This window comes from Osmia bicornis, chromosome 16, assembly GCF_907164935.1.
Source record: "Osmia bicornis bicornis chromosome 16, iOsmBic2.1, whole genome shotgun sequence".
Classification (NCBI taxonomy): Eukaryota; Metazoa; Arthropoda; class Insecta; order Hymenoptera; family Megachilidae; genus Osmia; species Osmia bicornis.
In genome coordinates, this window is record NC_060231.1 from 4,698,927 (window position 1) to 4,717,852 (window position 18,926).

At 40.4% G+C, this 18,926-nt stretch overlaps 1 protein-coding gene across 1 annotated transcript in view; it reads left to right on the top strand.

Annotated features, from left to right (window-relative positions):
- Positions 1-500: 500 nt before the first annotated feature.
- LOC114871522 (cAMP-specific 3',5'-cyclic phosphodiesterase) overlaps positions 501-18,926 on the top strand; it is a 167,586-nt gene continuing 149,160 nt past the window's right edge. Inside the window, exons 1-2 of the mRNA XM_029177523.2 lie at positions 501-845; positions 7,837-8,064. Of these exons, the coding sequence (XP_029033356.1) occupies positions 7,982-8,064 (83 nt within the window). The 5' untranslated portion in view covers positions 501-845; positions 7,837-7,981. The remainder of the gene's footprint in view (positions 846-7,836; positions 8,065-18,926) is intronic.

An 18,926-nucleotide genomic window follows, 5' to 3' on the forward strand; every position in this document is an offset into this window, starting at 1 on the left:
ACCCAACAAGTTTTGGATCCATAACCATAGAAGGTACAGAATATAAAGGACCTGAGAGCCTAGGGGATCCAAAGTGCTCCACTGAGGTCCATAAAGTACACACTGTTATAAGGAGAGCCAGAGGTGTAAAAGGCTCAAAATTTCTTGTGGCGCATTCCACAGAGGATAACTAATTTTGAGAAATCATCACCAAGTGACTAGAAGACCTGAAGGACCCAAGAAATCTTGAACCCCTTTCATAGAAGTCACAGTATTTCAGGAATTCCCCATACTTGGACCAGGTCTAGCCCTAGGGTTAAGATAGGGCAATGTAGCCCGCGACTGAAAGCTAGAAATCGCTGGTAATCGGTCGTGCTGGTCCATAGAGGTCCTGGAGAGCCTGGTGCAGCCGGCCCTGGATGTTTCGACGCTAAGTGGCGCTAGGGTGCCGAGGTGGGGGGCGCGTGGTCTTGCTGCCTGCCGTGCGCCAGTGGCGGCGGGGGTGGGGGTGGTGCGGCTGTCTCGGGGGCCACCCCCGAGGCCAAGAAGGGCTCCACCGGCCACAAATACCAGCAGCAACAGCAACCAAGTCAACAGCAGCAACAGCAGCAGCTATTATCGCAACAGAAGCAACAAGAAAAGGAGCAGCAGCAACAGAGAAAGATACCTGTGGTGCAGACGAAGGAACTGGCACCTCTGAGTAACCTTGACGAAGATCTAGACGATCTCGAGGACGAAAAAGAGCCTGAACATAGGATCGAAGAAGAGGAATTCTCGAAAGAGGGCAACACACAGCATCGCTTGAGCCCCAGGCTGCACGATATTGAGGAAGAGGACGATGAGGACGGTCGAAACACGAAGGAAAGGTTAGTGATGCCTTCTTCAAGTTAAATTCTGTGCTCTGAGCGATTTTTATTTTTAAGGGTACACTGTTTTATTGTTACAGTATAAAGAAAATTGTACAGAGCACAGCTGGGTAAAATGTCCGATGAAGGTTATCCAATAAGGGACCGAATTAATTTATGTGCGAAGAGTTATAATTAACTTTGTCATTTCAATTCAAAGTACTAATCAGATTTACCGGTCCTGGCTTCGAGTATTGCAATTTAAATTTGAATCGAAACGCCAAGTAATTCCTCGGTTTCAACAGATTAAGATTTCTTCCCAGCAACTTGTAAGAAAGACAAGGTAATTGTAATTGGTGAAACTTTCGTCGGGTATTAAGAAAGAAACCTACTCGTTCCCTGCGAAACTTTGAGGCATTTACTGCTGCAATCACTGCGTTTAGGTAATGGACTTCCTCTTTTAGGTTATGTGTGCATTGGAACACATTTCCTCTCCGAGACTTCATTGCACCCTTCCTTATTTCTTCCTGACTCCATAAAGGTAGCAATTTTTTCTTAAACATATCTATCAAAATGGGTGATTCTTTATTGAAATAAAAAAAGACTGTTTGACTTGGTTTGGCATAATCTAGTAGAGCCTGCAGCTTTTGAAACGCCCTATACGATGAATAGATCCATGGTATAATCCGCCAAATGGTAATCACATTGCGGTTCCTTTTCATTGACCTTCTCGCCCAACTCTCAGCCTTTGATCATGCTCACAGGCATACGTGTACATACATGTGCACAGGCATGTGTGACATGTGTTGGAGTCCAAGAGGAAATGGCTTCTACATATTGCTTGCTTAGCCCTGATTATAGCGTTCCTCGTACGGTTCGTATCGATTTGACGTAAACGATGATCCGGTATCGGTTTTGCGTTAATGGTTATCGGCAACGGATATCCGCTGGAACGTATTGGATTACAACATCTTGAATACAAAGCTAACAACGAAAGGGAAGGTTTTATTGGACGTTTTCTTAGAAATGTAATGAACTGATATCGGGCACAACATCTGTTGAAGATCTTCAGACAAGTCCAATTCACATGCATGCCATATGTTATAGGTTATCCATAGAAAGTCCCATAAGTCCCATTCACACATCCACTAATCGAAAAACCAAATACCTGACAATGGTCACCATGACAGAATAAACTAGTTCATGGTCGTTGTTCAGAGTTATCCATGGGTAACGAGTTTTCGTAAGCGAAAAATATTCGATTGAGAGGCTTTTCATGCGTTCACGCGGTCATTTGTTCGCGCAACGTGATCATAAGAATGGTACACGTGGCAGAACAGTGGCGCCCTTTCGCTTGGCTAGCTCTTTTGTTTGGATCAAACGAAACGGAGGATTTCAACGCAATAAAACCACGCTATTCTGTTTAACTACCGGGCGACGAGAAACGCAAACCCATTATTTTCCGTGAAAGTTACGCCGCGTCCGCGCCAATCTTTAATTACGAGACAATGTGCGATGAAAGATCAACAGTCTCTTCAGTTTTCACTTTTTTATTTAGATTTTCAACATTCGACAGATAATTTTTACGGATTATGGGATATAAAGCACTTTATACAAATAAAACATTCTTCCTCCCGTTTTGTTTTATGAAGGAATACGCTTTTCACTTAAAAGATTCTTTTTTTTTTTGTTTAAATTTTGTTCCTACCAAGATGTTTTAATCGCAACATCCAACCATTCCTTTATTTTCTCTTTGCACCAGTTCATATGCCATTTGTTTTCATCTCCTCTTTTTCTCTGTAAAATTGCTTTGTTAAAAGAAATAAAACAGCAAGTAGTGCGCTTGTAACCTGCATCCTTTTTACTGGGAAATTCCTTTTGATACGTCGGAATTTACCCCTTTGAACATTATTATTAAATTCCATTGTGCGTGCTTTCATAAATTCTTAAAAACTCATTGCTTTTGCTGGTAACATATTTTTCATTAAACAATTGGGTTGAAGAAAAACTAATTAGCACGTCAAAAATTGTCGAATCTCCTCAAATATTGTTTAAAATAATTTTTGACCTTTTGATAATTTAATTATAATTATTATACGTAATGAAATTTTAATTATTTCTACTAATTAATGTATTCACTACACCAAATTATTTTATTATTCATCATGTTTACACCTCTTTATTACACTAAGGGATGCTTTAATTTGGAAAAGGTACTCATTGATATAAAAATATTATTTTTTTAAATAATTCCGAAACACTAATCGAACAATTGTTCCAATTCGACTCCATTCAATACCACCCTAACGTTACCTCATCAGTCCATCTGTCTCTTACCTCTGAAAGATAATTACTTCTCAAAGGAACATATAAATAACCAAATACCTTAATAATATCTGATCGGAAACAATTCTGTCTCCTGATGAAAATAAACCCTGGACGTACAGAATTAGCCCGGTGAAAGGAGGCATCGGCGAGCTTTTGATCGCCATTCCGTATAAATAAAATGACGCTTATTATTACCCAGCTTTCAATCATGGTTACAAACGCGGAGGCTCGGCTAATTTTGAAACGGAACGCGTATAATTAGCACGTCTGGATGGGTCGTTCATCGAAATGGCGAACACGAAATTCTCCTCGCTACAGAGGATACGTGGATGAGGCTTAAAGTGACTATTTCCTTCGTCGTTGCAACACGTGCCTCTGTGGGTGCACCCACACGGACGCGAATTCTTGGAAAATTTCGCGTTGAATTATTTGGCGACAGTTTAATGAAGATTCGTGAACGACTCTTTTAAGCCAATTCGCTTAAACAGCCAAGATGACAAGTATTGAAGTTTTAAATCATTGTTGGAAGATTTTGAAAAGATAGGATAGGTTATAGGTTAAGTTAAGTTAGGAATTCAAGGATTTTTCATTCTAAATCTTATTTTCTAAGTTTGAGCCACTGTCTGGCATCACAATTGACCCTAATCCATCAATCTTCATGTTATATTCCTTGAATCTAAAAAGTTTCTTGAAATCGACAGTAATGACTGGCACGTTCTCAGTATTTCATCTGCGTATTCCTGATACTCAGAATCCAAGGTATCATTTCCATCCCGTTTCACTGATCCACGTCACAGGCCGACGTTTAATGCAGAATTGAATACGGAGAGGCAGAGGCATTTAGGTCACATTCAACTAGCTGGAAATCCACGCAACTCGCTGCGATATTAGCTTAGCGTCAATCTAATAAACCCCTAGGTTCCGACCTAACTCAGACGATACCAGTCGCCTACAGACGCATCGAGTTTTCTCGTCTTTGTCTCGCTAGGCGTCGCGGAGCAACCTGTTGATGTTGCTTCGCCGTTGAGCTTGCGTCAGAAACACCCACGACAAAGATCGATCGCCTGAGATAAGGACATACGCTTCCGCGATGGTCATGATTCCTTTATCCTGTAGGATTTCAGCCTGAGAAACTTATTGGCGTGACAGATGATCACCTGATTACGTTGGGTTATGAAACAGATTATAGGTTATCTTTGGAGATTTGTACTTGATTTTGGATTAAGTATAAAATGAGACCATGATTATATTTCTTAGGTGCTAATGGTATTGCGTCCCTAAAAACAAATGTTCTTCCCCTATAATTATAGTTGCTATACAGTGATTAATGGTTGAGTTCCACTCCTCCTCCAATTCTCAGAGGAATCTAACCTCAATATCAGGCTAATTATCAGACCGAGTACGTTTCGCACGCTCGTAGACTCGTTCGCGTTTAACTTCGATGTTATCTGATCTCTAACAATGACATCCTCAGTTCGGAGAAGATGGAACGTGTCAGGTGCAACTGCACGATAATGGCGTCGAAAAGCGAGGCAGCATTGAATCCGGCAGCGTGTTAGTTTCGCTAATGGATACGACCGCGTTTACTATCGAAACCGGAATGCTTTCCAAATTACCAGCCCTCATTTCTTAATGGAGAATCCACGAATGTTAATGAAAATTAGTTTTTTCAATTTTCCTTTTTTTCTCCTTTGATTCCAAGCTCAAAGGGACAAAAGGGTTTGTTCGTTGATTCGTGTAACAACTTCGTAAGAAAATTGTTGTCGTCTTTATAACCAGTTAATTTTCAAGTTGTCTCTGATGCAGCAATTTGCTGTATTCATTTTCCGCTCAACAAACAGGCTGAACAAACAACGCTTCGTGTGCTTCAACAAACTGAGAGTGCATTGTACTCCCAGGTTATTTTATGAACGCGTGGCACAGTGTTTATTTAAAGCCTCGGACGAAATTGCAATTAAAAATAACGCCGGTGTTCCGAGGCTGGCGAAATTAAGTTACACGCGAATTAACCACTCCAGCCGTAGAATCGAGTCGGTGAATTAAACGAAAAGAATCGCGAACTGCGTTGCTTTTGTTTTCATATTGTTGGATTGCTCATTTCAGCACACGAATTACAAGTTATCGTGAAAATAGAGAGGAATTTCCATTTGTATTTTGAAGAGACGAAATAAAAGAGCTATTTTTCCGTGGAAAAGGATAAGAACAATAAAATTTGTGTTCTGTTTGTTTTGAAAAATAGAGACAGATGAATTGGCCTGAAGTTTATTCCTTCAATAAACTGAAAGAGATGTTTTGAGTTTCAATATTATCACGAAACTTTGGAATTTAATTTCGACAGAAGCGAAGAGTTATAAAACTCCTTGGATGCGCCATTTTATGTGGCGCTGCTTTCTAGAGCAGCACAGTAACACAAGTTTATGCGATAATAAAATTGAAACAGTAAAAGCGAAATACTGGTATATGGATTTCTAAATGATTCTCTAGAATGAATTGTAATTCCGTTTCAGAATAGAGTACAAGGGTAGATTGGTAGAAAAAGAAATAAACTTAGAGGTTAGCTTTTAGTTCAGTGGCGCGCCATTCAGATCCCCCTTCATGAGAATTTTCCCAAAATACCCAATAAGCTCTGTTCAAGTCACCATTGACTCTCCCAAACGTACTAGAAACTGAAATTCCAATCCTCTCGAACAATGCAGCTTTAAAACTTGTCAAAAGTGCATCCGCTTCCACTTGGTTACATTTCCTCGTGGTTTGCTACAGCTTCACCAGCTCACAGTGTTTTACACTCTTTTGGCTCTTCTGGTTAACCATTGTTCTAAATTCGCTGCGATGGGAAACATTCTACAATCACGGTTTATCTTCATTGACGTTGTTTTTCTTGCTTCCCAGCTATCGAGAAACTTCTATTGACGTGGAGTTTGGAAAAAGACCACGTTTATTCGGGATCGTGGCTGCCCTTTCATTTTCGAGGCCTGCTCGATACACGCCAACGTTGATTTCGCAAACTCCACGTCATTTCCATTCGCTATTCAATTAGAGCATCCGTTCGTCTGGTTAGAAAAAGCACGGTGAACTTGACGTTGGGATTGATTCGAATATGACGCTGATTGATGTCGTGTTTTCCTTTCTCCCTTTTTTAGTCCACGAATGACACGTCTGCATCGTTATTTTAACTTTAGCTTGTCCTGGTCAACTTTGATTTTGAGGTTAGGTTGATGTTTTAATCGATTTACATGTAAACATATTTAATTTTGAGGTTAGGTTGATTCTATATTGGATTTTGAGGTTAAGCCGATCCTCTGAGTCATGTACCCTTTTCAAGACCATTTAGTTATAACCTCAATCACACTCTTGACTGTTGACATTAATGAAATTATAATCTTAAACCATTCTAAAGTCACTTCGATCGTCGTTGAAGAACAAATTACACAGATTCGTCTGATTCGAACGAATGAAGACTTCTTGGACGTCTGCCAGGACTTTTCTGTCGCTCATTAAGCCTCCATTCTGCATTGTGTGCAACAGACATCGAAGAGAGAAGGGGTCAGGAACGTAATGGAAATATTTACCCTCGACAGCACTGGCAGCCCATGTTTATTCAGAACATATGAAACGCTTGCACGGTGAATTCGATTTCAGGCTCGAGCTAAACCATGTTATACATTAACGTGGTAAATGCCGCCATACGGCTTTATGGTGTTTATTTCATGGACCAGTGCTTCTGCTTCGAATGTTCTGGCGTTTATTGGCCACATCAAGATGGAGCTTTTACTGTTGAATGCTTCAAACATAAATCGGATCAGATGACTTTCATTTATTTCTATTAACAGCATTATTAACTTCATAGATTGTGATGCGAAAGCAAGAAGATGGACTGATTTACAATTCCTTGATACTTGGAAACTTTTCATCGCGACTCGTTCACAGAGAGCCTTTGGGTAACCTGTTTAAAAGCGATCGAAAGGCGTAACAGTTTTCCATGGGGTTCATGAATATTTCATGGAATCGCAGGGCCTATCGATGCGTCCTCGAGCACGATCCTTTAATCAACGAGGACCTCGGTTGCATTAACACCGAGAATCGATTTAGCTACCGCTACAAATTGCATTTCGAGTAGCTCTTGCTACCCTTTATTTTCTTTGTTCCAACGATTGTCACGTTCCTTTGCACTTGGTAACTCTCTTTGAATACAGAATTTGTTATACCTATATGTTTTTATAAGAGACTAACTCTATGAACGAAAATTTATATAGTGAGTCATCCATGACTTCTACTGTGTCCATAGTGTCAAGTGACCTTATTGAAAAATTGCTACTTGCTGCTCTCAACATATCACAATCTTCCTCCTCTTTGAACCTTTAATTAAACTGAACCTGTATCGCGGGCCATTCATAACCTCCCACTACGTCCATCTCGTCGGGTTACTTCAATGAAATGTTATACCGTTCGCACACAAGATACGTCCAGCCTTATACCCCTTCTTCGTGGCCTCGAGCCCCCATTCACGAGACAACCTTCCTCAATATCCTACGTACTTTGAATACCCTGAATCGATACGCACTATCCAAAAGGGGAAGTCCCGGCCAATGATGCACAGTGGTGTCTCGGACGACGAAACGAGAGGTAGACACGCGGTAGCCAAAAGGCCAGACTTAAAATTGGCCGGCGTTCGGTAATCTTGCAGACCGTACCAGAAGAAATCGCCGACCCCGAGTGGCGGTGGTAGCAGCAGAACCGGCTGGCGATCGCGAAGGAGCATCACCACCGCGGGTGCACCGGCTCATCAGCACCACGTGATCGCCAGTGCAGCTGCAACTGCACAGGCCAGGATGCAGGCGGAACAGGGGAGCATCGGGGAACTAAGGGGTTATCATAACCTGAGGTCCAGGAGGCACACTTTGGCCAACGTTCGGTAAGTTTCATTTTTTTTTTCTTCATATTTTCTTTCATTTTGAGTTTTTGTAGTGTTTTCTGGAGAAACCAATTGTTTAAATGGTTCTTTTTTGAGTTAGGCTTTTTTTAAAAAATATTTTTTTTTTCTTTTATTGAGGTGCAGTATTTTTTTAAAATGACGATCATGTTGTAAATCATAAGCTATGTGTCTATGACTCTGATGAATCATTTGAGAAGACAAAATGGACGATCTCCGTTTGGACTGGGGGTCACTTAAGTTTGGCGACAAATTGTAATCGTTCCGTGCCAAATGTCGTGGGTGTCTGATTTATGAAGTAACGACATCTCGTTAGTAACGGAAGCATTGAAATTTCGGCAAGGTTCCTTTCAACATTTGCAGTTCTATTAATATGCAAATTGGTGAAACCACCTCAACGGAACAACGTTCGTGAATACGCGTTTGAGTAATGAAAGTGTTTTCGATAGTGCACTTCACGGAAGAATATTCATGGATTAGTTAAGTGAAATGAATAAATATCTTCCAATATGTAAAACTATGGTTTATAAAATTTTAGGTTTTGATTGTGAAGTTAAATAAGTTCCATTTACTTCCATTAGGCTACTTTAAACTTGCAAACATAACCTAAAATTCGATACAAATTTAATCAGAACTTATTAAGTATTTCCCTTAAACTTAACGAGAAGTTTAATTCGATTTTGGTTCAAACAGAATCAAAACCTAATTATGACTAAAGTTAGGAGGCCTAACCGAGGTTTAACTTACTTTTAATGAAACCCTAACCTATTATCAGCCAAGAAGCAATTCTGTTCTAATTGCAATTAATTTAAACATAGGTGGATATATTTAATTGATAAATATGATATTAATTTAAATAAGTTCTTTGAATCGCATCAGAATATAATCTATATCTCATTCAACCCGATTGAAATTCAATTGTCTTAATTTAAACACAATAGATGCCTATACTCAGCTTCGTTTAAATTTAAACCACATTCATCGTGAAGCTAATTTGAAACTAATTATGATGTAACACGAACAAAGCCATCGCAAGAAGGTGAACCTCCAATTATATAATTTCTCATTTAATTATAGCTAAGTTAATAAAATTAAAATCAGTATAATTATCGTTGCTTTCAAAGGTACACATAATAGCAGTTGTTTTTTATTATCAATTTACAATCTACATAAACGATTACATGGAACAATGCACTGGGCACTTGTGTTTCTTCTTCAGATGGACGGTAAGCCAAAGTCGAAATTTAATTTCTGAATGATAGTCAATCCTATTATGTGACAGCCAGTTGAGAAGAACCATCCTGCACAATGGTTCCATGCTATTGATTTTAAAAGAGTGCCATTCAGAAGGCCATATTATTGGAAATTACATACCGTTCTCTTTGTCGCGGCCATGTTTGATTCCATCATCGGGTTCAGTCGCTCAGAAGCCTTTGCTGGACGAGTTACTCCTACTTTCTTCATTCATCTTCTGAATACGTTCAAGGAATATTCTCCCTCAGAATAAACTCTGATCCTCTGAAACCTTTACTGAAACGATTCTAAAATGTTGCATATTAGGTTATGTTAAAACCTAACCTCAAACATTTTCAGACAGAAGAAGTATTAGTCAAGGTTCAGGAAGGGAAGTCTGACAGTTTCCATAATAAAATAACTTCAAACAGATCTTTTTGAATGTCCCTCTCTATAGAAGAAGCTTTTCAAACGCAAGGTTACAAAAGTCGCAATACATTTTTATTATCTGGTGCATAAATTTTCGAAAAGTCGAACGACGTACATAAAAGTACTCCATCATAAGGACAGGTGTATAAACTTTCGAAGAAATGTATCATCTGACAAAGTCTAAAGAGAAATACTTTTTCTTCCTTCAAGTTCACAAAAGCCATCTTTCATGCGATACACTTATCTACACGACATAAAGGGAACAAAGGCTTCGACATAAAAAACTGTTAAACATACCCCAGCGGAGAGGAATTCTCAGGTGTGACACATTAGCCTCCATCCATCCTTGAAGAATCAAATAAGCAGATCAGTCAGGATCACCACAGGCACAGTGCATTCTATTTAACTCTCCAGACTCTCCAGTTTCTATCTCGCAACTGCAGACGCAGTGCATCAAGGATTCTTTGTCTGTCGTCTCGGTGGCAGGCATAATTTCTTGCACCTCCTTCTCAGGATCCATTGTATCCTTCCTCAAGGACTTGTCGAGCTTGGAACTGACCTTGGAGCTAGCCTTGGAGGTATTCTTGGAACTAGTCTTGGAGCTATCCTTGGAGCTATCCTTGGAGCTAGCCTTGGAAATTTTCGCCGAGCAGCATTGATCGACCTTCTTCTTCAGCCTATGGAATGGTATGCCCCTTGGGGTAGTAGAGGCAACGGCACAGACCTCTTTGTCACTGGTGAGTTTCTTCGCCTCCTTCTTGGAGGACTTCACGGATTCCTGGGACTTCAAGGCCTCCTGGGACTTCAAGGTCTCCTGAAGCTTCAAGGCCTCCTGGAGCTTCAAGGCCTCCTGGAGCTTCCGTATCTTACAATCAGGACAGATAGTCTCATATTGCATCACCTGATTTGTATATGGGGTGACAGTCTTCCTCGTCGTCGGCGGAGGAGGCTGGGGGCAACACACCGTTGAGGACTCCCTTTGAGTCCTTGGATCAATGGATATGCTTGAAGGCACGTCCTTGCCACACACGCAACAGTTGCACTTCGCCAGTTCAGGCTGTTTAGGTTTTTTGCTATAGTGGAAGGACTTAAGCTCCCGCTCCGGGTCAGACTTGGGTGTTCCATTCAGATGGGCGACCTCAGCCTTCAGGGACTGCAGAATCTCTGAGATACGAAGACTCGGAGGTCTACTATCAACATATGTAGCTTTAACTTGGACGAAACTTGATTTTTCTGTTTGGGTACTCGCGGCAGTGGTTATTGTTAAGGATGGTTCCGTTATGGGTGTCAACCTGCGGGTTAGTTGGTCCAGGATCTCCAGTTCTGGGTCCATTGGCTTCGTGATGGTTATAATCCTTGGTTGCTGAGAAGGTCTTGTGAATTTGGTCGTTGGTGTTTGTGTTCCTGTCTCGGACACTGTCTGTGTGACCACTTCGATGGACTCCATGGTTGTACTGAATTCTGTCTGGGTGATTTCGATTTTGGTTTCTGGTTCCTACGAAAAAATATTAAAATTGTAGAAAAGTTGATATGTTGCTGATTTTGTAAATAGGTATTGAAGTAAATTACAGTTTGCTGCTCAGCAATTGTAGGGAGGACAGAAATAAAGGGCATTACAAGCGGCACTTCTGGAGTTGGAATTTTTGGAACTGGAGCTTCCGGTGTTTCCAGCGCAAAGAAACAGCTGCAAAGCTTAGTCGGGTCCTCTGGAACTGGAACTTTTGATGCTTTTGGTGCAGGTTCTTCGGGTATGGAGAAACAATCACAAGGTGCCTCTTTTTGAACTGGAACCTTTGATACTTTAGGTTCAGTGAAACAGATACAGGGAAATGTTTGGGCCTCTTCTTTATCTGGAACTTTTGGTACTTCTGGTTCAGAGGAACAGACACAAGGAAGTAATTGCTCCTCTTCTTTATCTTTTGGTATTTCTGGTTCAGTGAAACAGATACAAGGAAGTAATTGCGCCTCTTCTTTATCTTTTGGTACTTCTGGTTCAATGAAACAGACACAAGGAAACGAAACCATTTCTTCTGGAGTTGGAACTTCTGGTACCTTTGGTACTTCCGATACTTCTGGTACTGATACTTTTTCTATACATATTTCTTCCTTACATATTTCTACCATACATATTTCCACAGGTATTTCCATCTCATCTGACACAGGTACTTCTATCACTTCTTCTGATTCCTTTTCTTCAGCTGGTACTTCCTCCGTACATGGTCTCTTACATATTTCTATTGTACATATTTCTAACTCTTCTAATACAGGTACTTCTATCACTTCTTCTGATTCCTTTTCTTCAGCTGGGATTCCTTCCTTACATGGTCCCTCACATATTTCTTCTATACATATTTCTAACTCTTCTGATACAGGCACTTCTGTCACTTCTTCTTCTGCTTCTTTTTCTTCAGCTGGTTCTTCTCCCACTTCTTCTGGCAACATTTCTACTTTCTCTTCTTCTGGTATTTCCTCTATCTTCTCTTTATCTACGATTTCTTCTACTTCTATTATCTCTTCTATTGGTACTTCCTCTATTTTTTCTTCAGGCACTGGGGCTTCTTCAGCTTCGATTCCTACTTCTTCTTCTGGAATTACTGCTACTACTAGTACTGTTGTTTCCTCTGCTTCCTCTGTGGGTACTTCAGCTTCTTCTTCGCCTTCTTCTTTAGGTTCTGATACTTCTTCTTCTTCTGGGAGCATTTCCATTTCTATTTCTTCCCCCTTTGGTACTTCGTCTGGAAGTAATTCCACTGTGATGTCTTCTTTGCGTATTTCTTCTTCTTCCTTTCCTGGAAGTAATTCTAATGCAACTTCTTCCTCTGTTGGGATTTCTTCTTTTTCCTTTTCTGGAAGTAATTCGACCCCAATGTCTTCTTCTTTTGGCTCTTCCATTACTTCAAGCATGTCCACCTCAACCTTTTCTTCTTCTGGTGCTTTCTTCTCTTCCACTTCTGGAAGTAAATCATCTTCAATTTCTTTCTTCTGTGCTGTAACCATTTCATCCTCCTCTGGCAGTATTCGTGATTCAGTTTCTTCTTCCCTCGACACTAGTGCTTCATCTTCCTTCTTTTCCACAGGAACTTCAGCCTCAATTACTTCTTCTTTTACTTTTATTGTTATTGTATCTACGTCTTTTTCTTTTTCTTCTTGTGATACCACCTGTTTTACTTCCACTGGTGTTATATCATCAACTGCCACGGGTGTTATAGTATCTTCCTTATCAGCTGCTGGTACAGTGTCAGTTTTAACAGCTTCTACAGGTACTTTTTCCGCTTCTTCAGGACTGATTTCTGCAGCAACAGGTACTCCCTCCTTCATAAGTGGAGGTATCTCTTCCTTAGATGGTGTCTCTTCCTTAATAGATACTACTTGCGGTATCGAAACTTTACTAGGTTCTTTGCTCACCTCTTGCACCACTGATACCGTTGGTGTTACTGTTTTCTCCTTTTCAGGTGATTCTTCTACTTCAGCTACCTTCTGTGCTGTTATCGGTTCTTCGATGTCTTTAATTTCTTCCTTGATTATTGGCTGGGCTACTTCTTCAACTACTAGGGACACATCTTCTTGTTCAGGAAGCTGTGCCGTGATTACTTCAGCTTCCTCTATTTCTAGCTCGATCTGTCCCTTTTCTTCTACTTGTACTCCAATTTCTATAGGAGACACCTGTTCTAGAACGCTTAGTTCTTCGACCTCCTCTTTTCTTCGTCGAGGGTCATCGATCACGTCTCTCATTGTTATCTGGAAGAGACCGAAAAATTGATGCTTTAGATAATGAGTTTGAAGAAATGACTATACAGAACATGAAGAAAAAATTCCATTTAAACAAGAAACAATTGTAGCTGTTTATACTTACTCCAGTGTACCTTGCTATCATCTCAGCTACCTCATCAGCATCCTTCTTGACAATCAGGCAATCGGGACAAGTCTAAACATAATGTGAAGAAATTAATCTTCAGTTCACTTTTCATCATTATTTAGTTCAACTTTAATACATACCGCTATTGTTTCACGTACTGCATCCACATTACCCTGCCACGTTTGCAGTTCATCACGCGGGACCAGGATGTTGTCATCTCCAACTGCATCCTGATATAATGTATAATCTTCTACTTCAGCGTCAGTAGTCATTCGTTCTACAATTTCTTCTTCAAGCATAGGGACTTCAGTAAAAGCTTCCTGTACAGCATCAATCTCTGTCTCTTCTAGGGTAGTGACTAGAGTTTCTTGTTCATCATCAATTTTCCTGTCACTTTTAATGGTAATCTCATCAATCGAAGTAATCTCTTCTTCCCCCACAGCTTCCTTACGATCTTCTGTATGTTTGATCGTCTTCCTCATTGCACTTGAAACTCCGCTAACTGTTACTTCAGATATTTCATCTGCTTCCTCTAACTTCTTCAGCAACATGTCTGCTGTCATGCGTCCTTCCTTCAAAGCTTTCAGTTCTTCTTCAGTTAGTCCAGTCTCTGAGAATACCTGGTCGTTGCAAATGAAGTCTGGGGCGCAGAGTTCCTCAGCTTCCTTACTATCTTCTGTATGTTTGATCGTCTTCCTCATCGCACTTGAAACTCCAGATATTCCAGACATTGTTACTTCAGATATTCCATCTGCTTCCTCTAACTTCTTCAGCAACATCTCTGCTGTCACGCGTCCTTCCTTCAAAGCTTTCAGTTCTTCTTCAGTTAATCCAGTCTCTGTGAATACCTGGTCGTTGCAAATGAAGTCTGGAGCGCAGACATAGTCATCGTCAGTGAATAGTTCCGAAAGCGATCCATAATTATCCAGGTAATTTTTAGCTGCTTCCAGCTTTTGTTTCTCTTCTACAGTCAAATCGTCGTATTGAACGCCTGTAGTGAGATCTGCAAAGTCTGGTTTGGCCATCACATCCTTCTCTGACATTTCTTCCTTGGATAGTACGCCTTTCTCTTCCACTGTCGCTATACCATACTTGCTTCCCACCTTCTGATCCGACCGAAGCACTTCAGAAGACGTCTTTTGTTCAACGACATCAGCGAAGTCATCATCTCTACCTATCAGGGCCTCTATCTTTCCTATACTCATGTACTTCTCCAGCTCATTCCTGCAATTTGCCATTCTTGTTCTTAGCTTTTCCAATATGTCCTCCAGCTGAACGATTCGATCAGCCATCTGTTGATTGGCAGCCGTCTTTACATCCAACTGTTCTTGAAGAGTGCTCATTGTGCTGGCCGCGTCGCCTTGCAGTTTCGACCATAGTTCATCAGCTTGCTGGAGGGTCCTCATGTAGGCCTCTTCTCGACGCTCCAGGTCGGCGATCTGCCTTTTCATACACAGCTCGGTCTCTGCCAGCTGCTGGAGCTCCTCCAGGCACTCGATGTCCGTTGACTTGATGGACGCGCTGCTGGGCACTTTGTCCAGCCATTTTTTCTTACATTCTATTACGCCACACTCGCCTGCGGTAATCATAGTAGAGATGTTCAGGGCACAGTTCAGAAATGTGGCTATAATGTTAAGGAATTAGAGGACTCACCAGACTCACAGGCACCATCGTCCTTCATCTTAGCGGCAGCAGCCTCCCGTAGCTTCTGAGCCTCGATCTTCAATTTCTCTATGTTCTCTTTAATCTGTTCTTGAGCCTTCTTAGCTTCTTCCAGCTTCTTATTTTTCTCCTCCAACGCAGCCGCCTTCTCAGCCCAAAGAGTCCTAGCCTCTTCCGCCCTCTTCTGCGCCTGCTTCCTCTCGGCCTCAACCTCCCTGACTCGGCAGTCGAAATGGCGACTGGGCGTGCTCGGACAGTACACTTCCCCGGATGCAGGGCCTTGGAACGACTTCTCTAACACTTGTTTAATGCTAGGTACACATGCCCCCTGGCTCATCCGCCAGATGTTCCACACCATCACCGCGGGCATAGAGCACTCCAGGATATTCAGACGGTGCTTCAGGTCACCCTGTTGTTTCTCCAGCTCTTCGTTCTTCATTTCTCGTTTGCCGATCAGCTCCCGGAATCGACGCTGGCACTGTCGATGCAATCTGGCCGCCCTAGGCTTCTGGCCATTCTGGAACATGTCCTTGCTCAGTTGATCCAATGAGGTTTTCTTTCCATTCAGAGGAAGTTCTTGAGACTTTTTCAATTCTTCCTGACTCTTGGATGTTTCTTCCAAGATGGATGTTTCCTCTTGTTGACTCTGGATACTTGGGTCTCTAGGTAGATCATCTGGAGGTGGCATTACCACTGATGCCGAAGGTGATCCATTTTGTAGAATTGTTGAAACGAGGGACTCTATCTTTGACATCTTGGGCGAACTCTTCGAGGCACTCGAGGTACTCGACTTCAAATCGTCGGGTATCCCTGGAATTTCGTAGTCTGATTCTTGGGGTGCAGAGGTTTCCTCTGGGTCCTCTGTGTCCGCCATAGTGTCCTTCAGTGTAACGATGGGAAATTATATAATACAGCTACCTGGATCAACGAAATGAAAGTTGTTATTAAAATTTTTTAGTTATTTTTGTTAATACTCAGAAATTATAATAATTATGGTTTAGAAAGACATTGTCACCTGTACGAACGATGTTTGAAATATTTTTCGTGCACGTGCATTATTCTACGAAAAGGAAAATGTGAGATAACCTTTCCGTGTCAGGGGATGGAGGTCTGTTTAGTTAATTCGAGTTACATATTCGTAAAAGAAGCGATTCTGATGTTGGACCCGATCCAATTTGGGCTGTTGCTTACGCTTTAGTTCACCATCACTCTAGTTTTGGCAGGTTCGTCGGAAAAGCACGATTGAATTCTGTCTACTCTGTCAATTTTGTAATTCGATTTGAACGTAGCCGCTGTCGTGTCGAGATACGACCAACTTCGAGGTGTATCGATCGGGCACATCCATTGGTTTCTTCTTCGAAATGGTGACTCGAGGCAGGATTCCATAAACATAATTAATTAATTAATTAGTGATTTAAAAATTGGAAACTTTGAAATTACAATACTTTAGATTTTGAAATACTTATATTTGATAAACTTTATTGTTGTATCGTTCCTTTCATTATCCAAATTTGCACATTTTTAACTTTTTATTATCTTTTTATTATTAACAAATTCAGTCCAGAGATATTGCATTTTTTCATATTTTTTGATATACTTTTTAGGGGCATTATTTTTGTATCATCCTGTATAATCATTGTTCAGCATCCCTGTTGTGTTCCTTATCGCTGAACGATCGAAGCTGACATCCAGTGGTCGCAACTTTTCTGCCCATAAATCATGCCCCTCAGCATAGTAATTTGACGTGTTCCATTCAGCCGATGGCGTAAAGGGTATGGAGGAGATTTAATAGGGGGAAAAGTTGCGTTAGATTGATGTATTGATCATCGTTCCAGGTAAATACACGACGTTTTAATTGGTTTCCCAGCCATTCATCTAGGTTCTGCCTTATTATTTATTTCGTTATCATTATAATTAACGTTATATTTTACACAATAAATTTATAAAAACATCGATACTAATATTAACACTTTCCCGGCTTTCAATCTCTAGTCTGCGCTATTGAATTTTTTATAACAAATAGTAACTTTAAAATAGTAGTGGATGAAAATACGAACAAAAGCACGAGCATCAGCCAGGTACAGAGTTAAATATCAATTTTTTCCAGTTCGGTTTACCGCAGAGGAGCAACGTTAAAGGATAAACCGGCCTAAGCCCGGAAAAAACCCTGTTTTATGTCGGGCCAGCCTGAAAAGGGGGTTGACCTCGCTCACCCTCCACTTTCTCTGCCGCCCTTCTTTCTGCACCTCTCGCAAAATCAATAGTATCGGTGTACCGCGTTTATCCCACGTTACGGACCAGCCGAACGTCGACAGCTTAGCACGAAATAGCTGCAGGCGATCCTCGCTTTCCTCGAAACTTTCGACTTGACAGTAATTTTCGGCCATTGTGCGCGGGAAAATCGAATCGATGGGAACTTTACACGACTATTCGTGCAACTTGCTTGGTTATTTCTAGCATCATATATGGCACAGAAATTGATTCGACTACAATCTTAGGAATTTGATTTATAAGTGTTTGAGTTAGTTATTTTGAATTCTAGCCACTGGGGCAAAGAAAATGAAATCTGACAACGATTTATTTAATTAATTAATTATCTTCCCCTTGTTACCTGTGTCGAAGTTCAACCAAAAGTAGGGAACGAAAAGGAGGAAACAAGTTAACCGGACCAAAATATAATTACCCGTATAACTGAGTTCGTGGAAGACTGGTCCTTTCATCGAATCAACTTATTTAATTACTAATTTGAAACTTGCCTTCAATTAACGTGATATCAAAGTTACCGTAGAGTTAAAGGTGAACCGAATTGAAATTACTGCATTTCTATTTTTAGAATAAATACCAAAGTTACAGAAAATCCAACTTTCTGCTACCAGTTTTGTTTATTGCAAGTAATACTCGATTCTCATTAAATGTTGAGCACCTTGCCTGGTGTACACATTCAATTTATCGATATTTCGCTTCTATTAAGAAGCTTCAGCGAGCTTTTTGCCGATTTCAGACTTTGCACAAAGAACGTTATTATTGCCTGGTAATTGAAGGGGACACAGTGGCTCTCGGTCTTTGATGTCCTTGTGAATTGCTTTTGATCAATAATCAGGAGTGACATAATATTAAGAAAAAAAAGATTATAATTGGAACATTATTATTGTGTGACTGTTTCTTTAAACAATTCTGTTACATCAAAGTTAAATTTAATTTATTATATTCAAATAAGTGCAAGAAGTGATTGAAAATCGATTGGAGGTTTAATTGTTCAATGGAGAGCAATAAATTTTTGTGCGCAAATTTATACGTGGTTGACTCCTTTAATTGCATTTAACTGGAACAATGTTTCAACGATAATTTGTTACCGTTCGTTTGTATAATTTAAACTATTCATTTCATCGCTTTTCAGTAGTATGGATCAGTAATTGGGAATACACTCGGGACAAACTATTTTTGAAATAAATTTCAGTGATTTATTTATATAACCTTCAGTTAAAAATGCAAATAATTGGGAATTGATTCTCAGAAAATTAATTTTTAGCCCCGAAAGGATATTGTATTTATTGTCAGTAGTATAGATCAATAATTTAGCCTCCATGTTTTTGTTTATTTCACTAATTACTGTGAATCAAATGTGAATAATATAAAGTAAATTAATTATATTTGTTATAAGGGA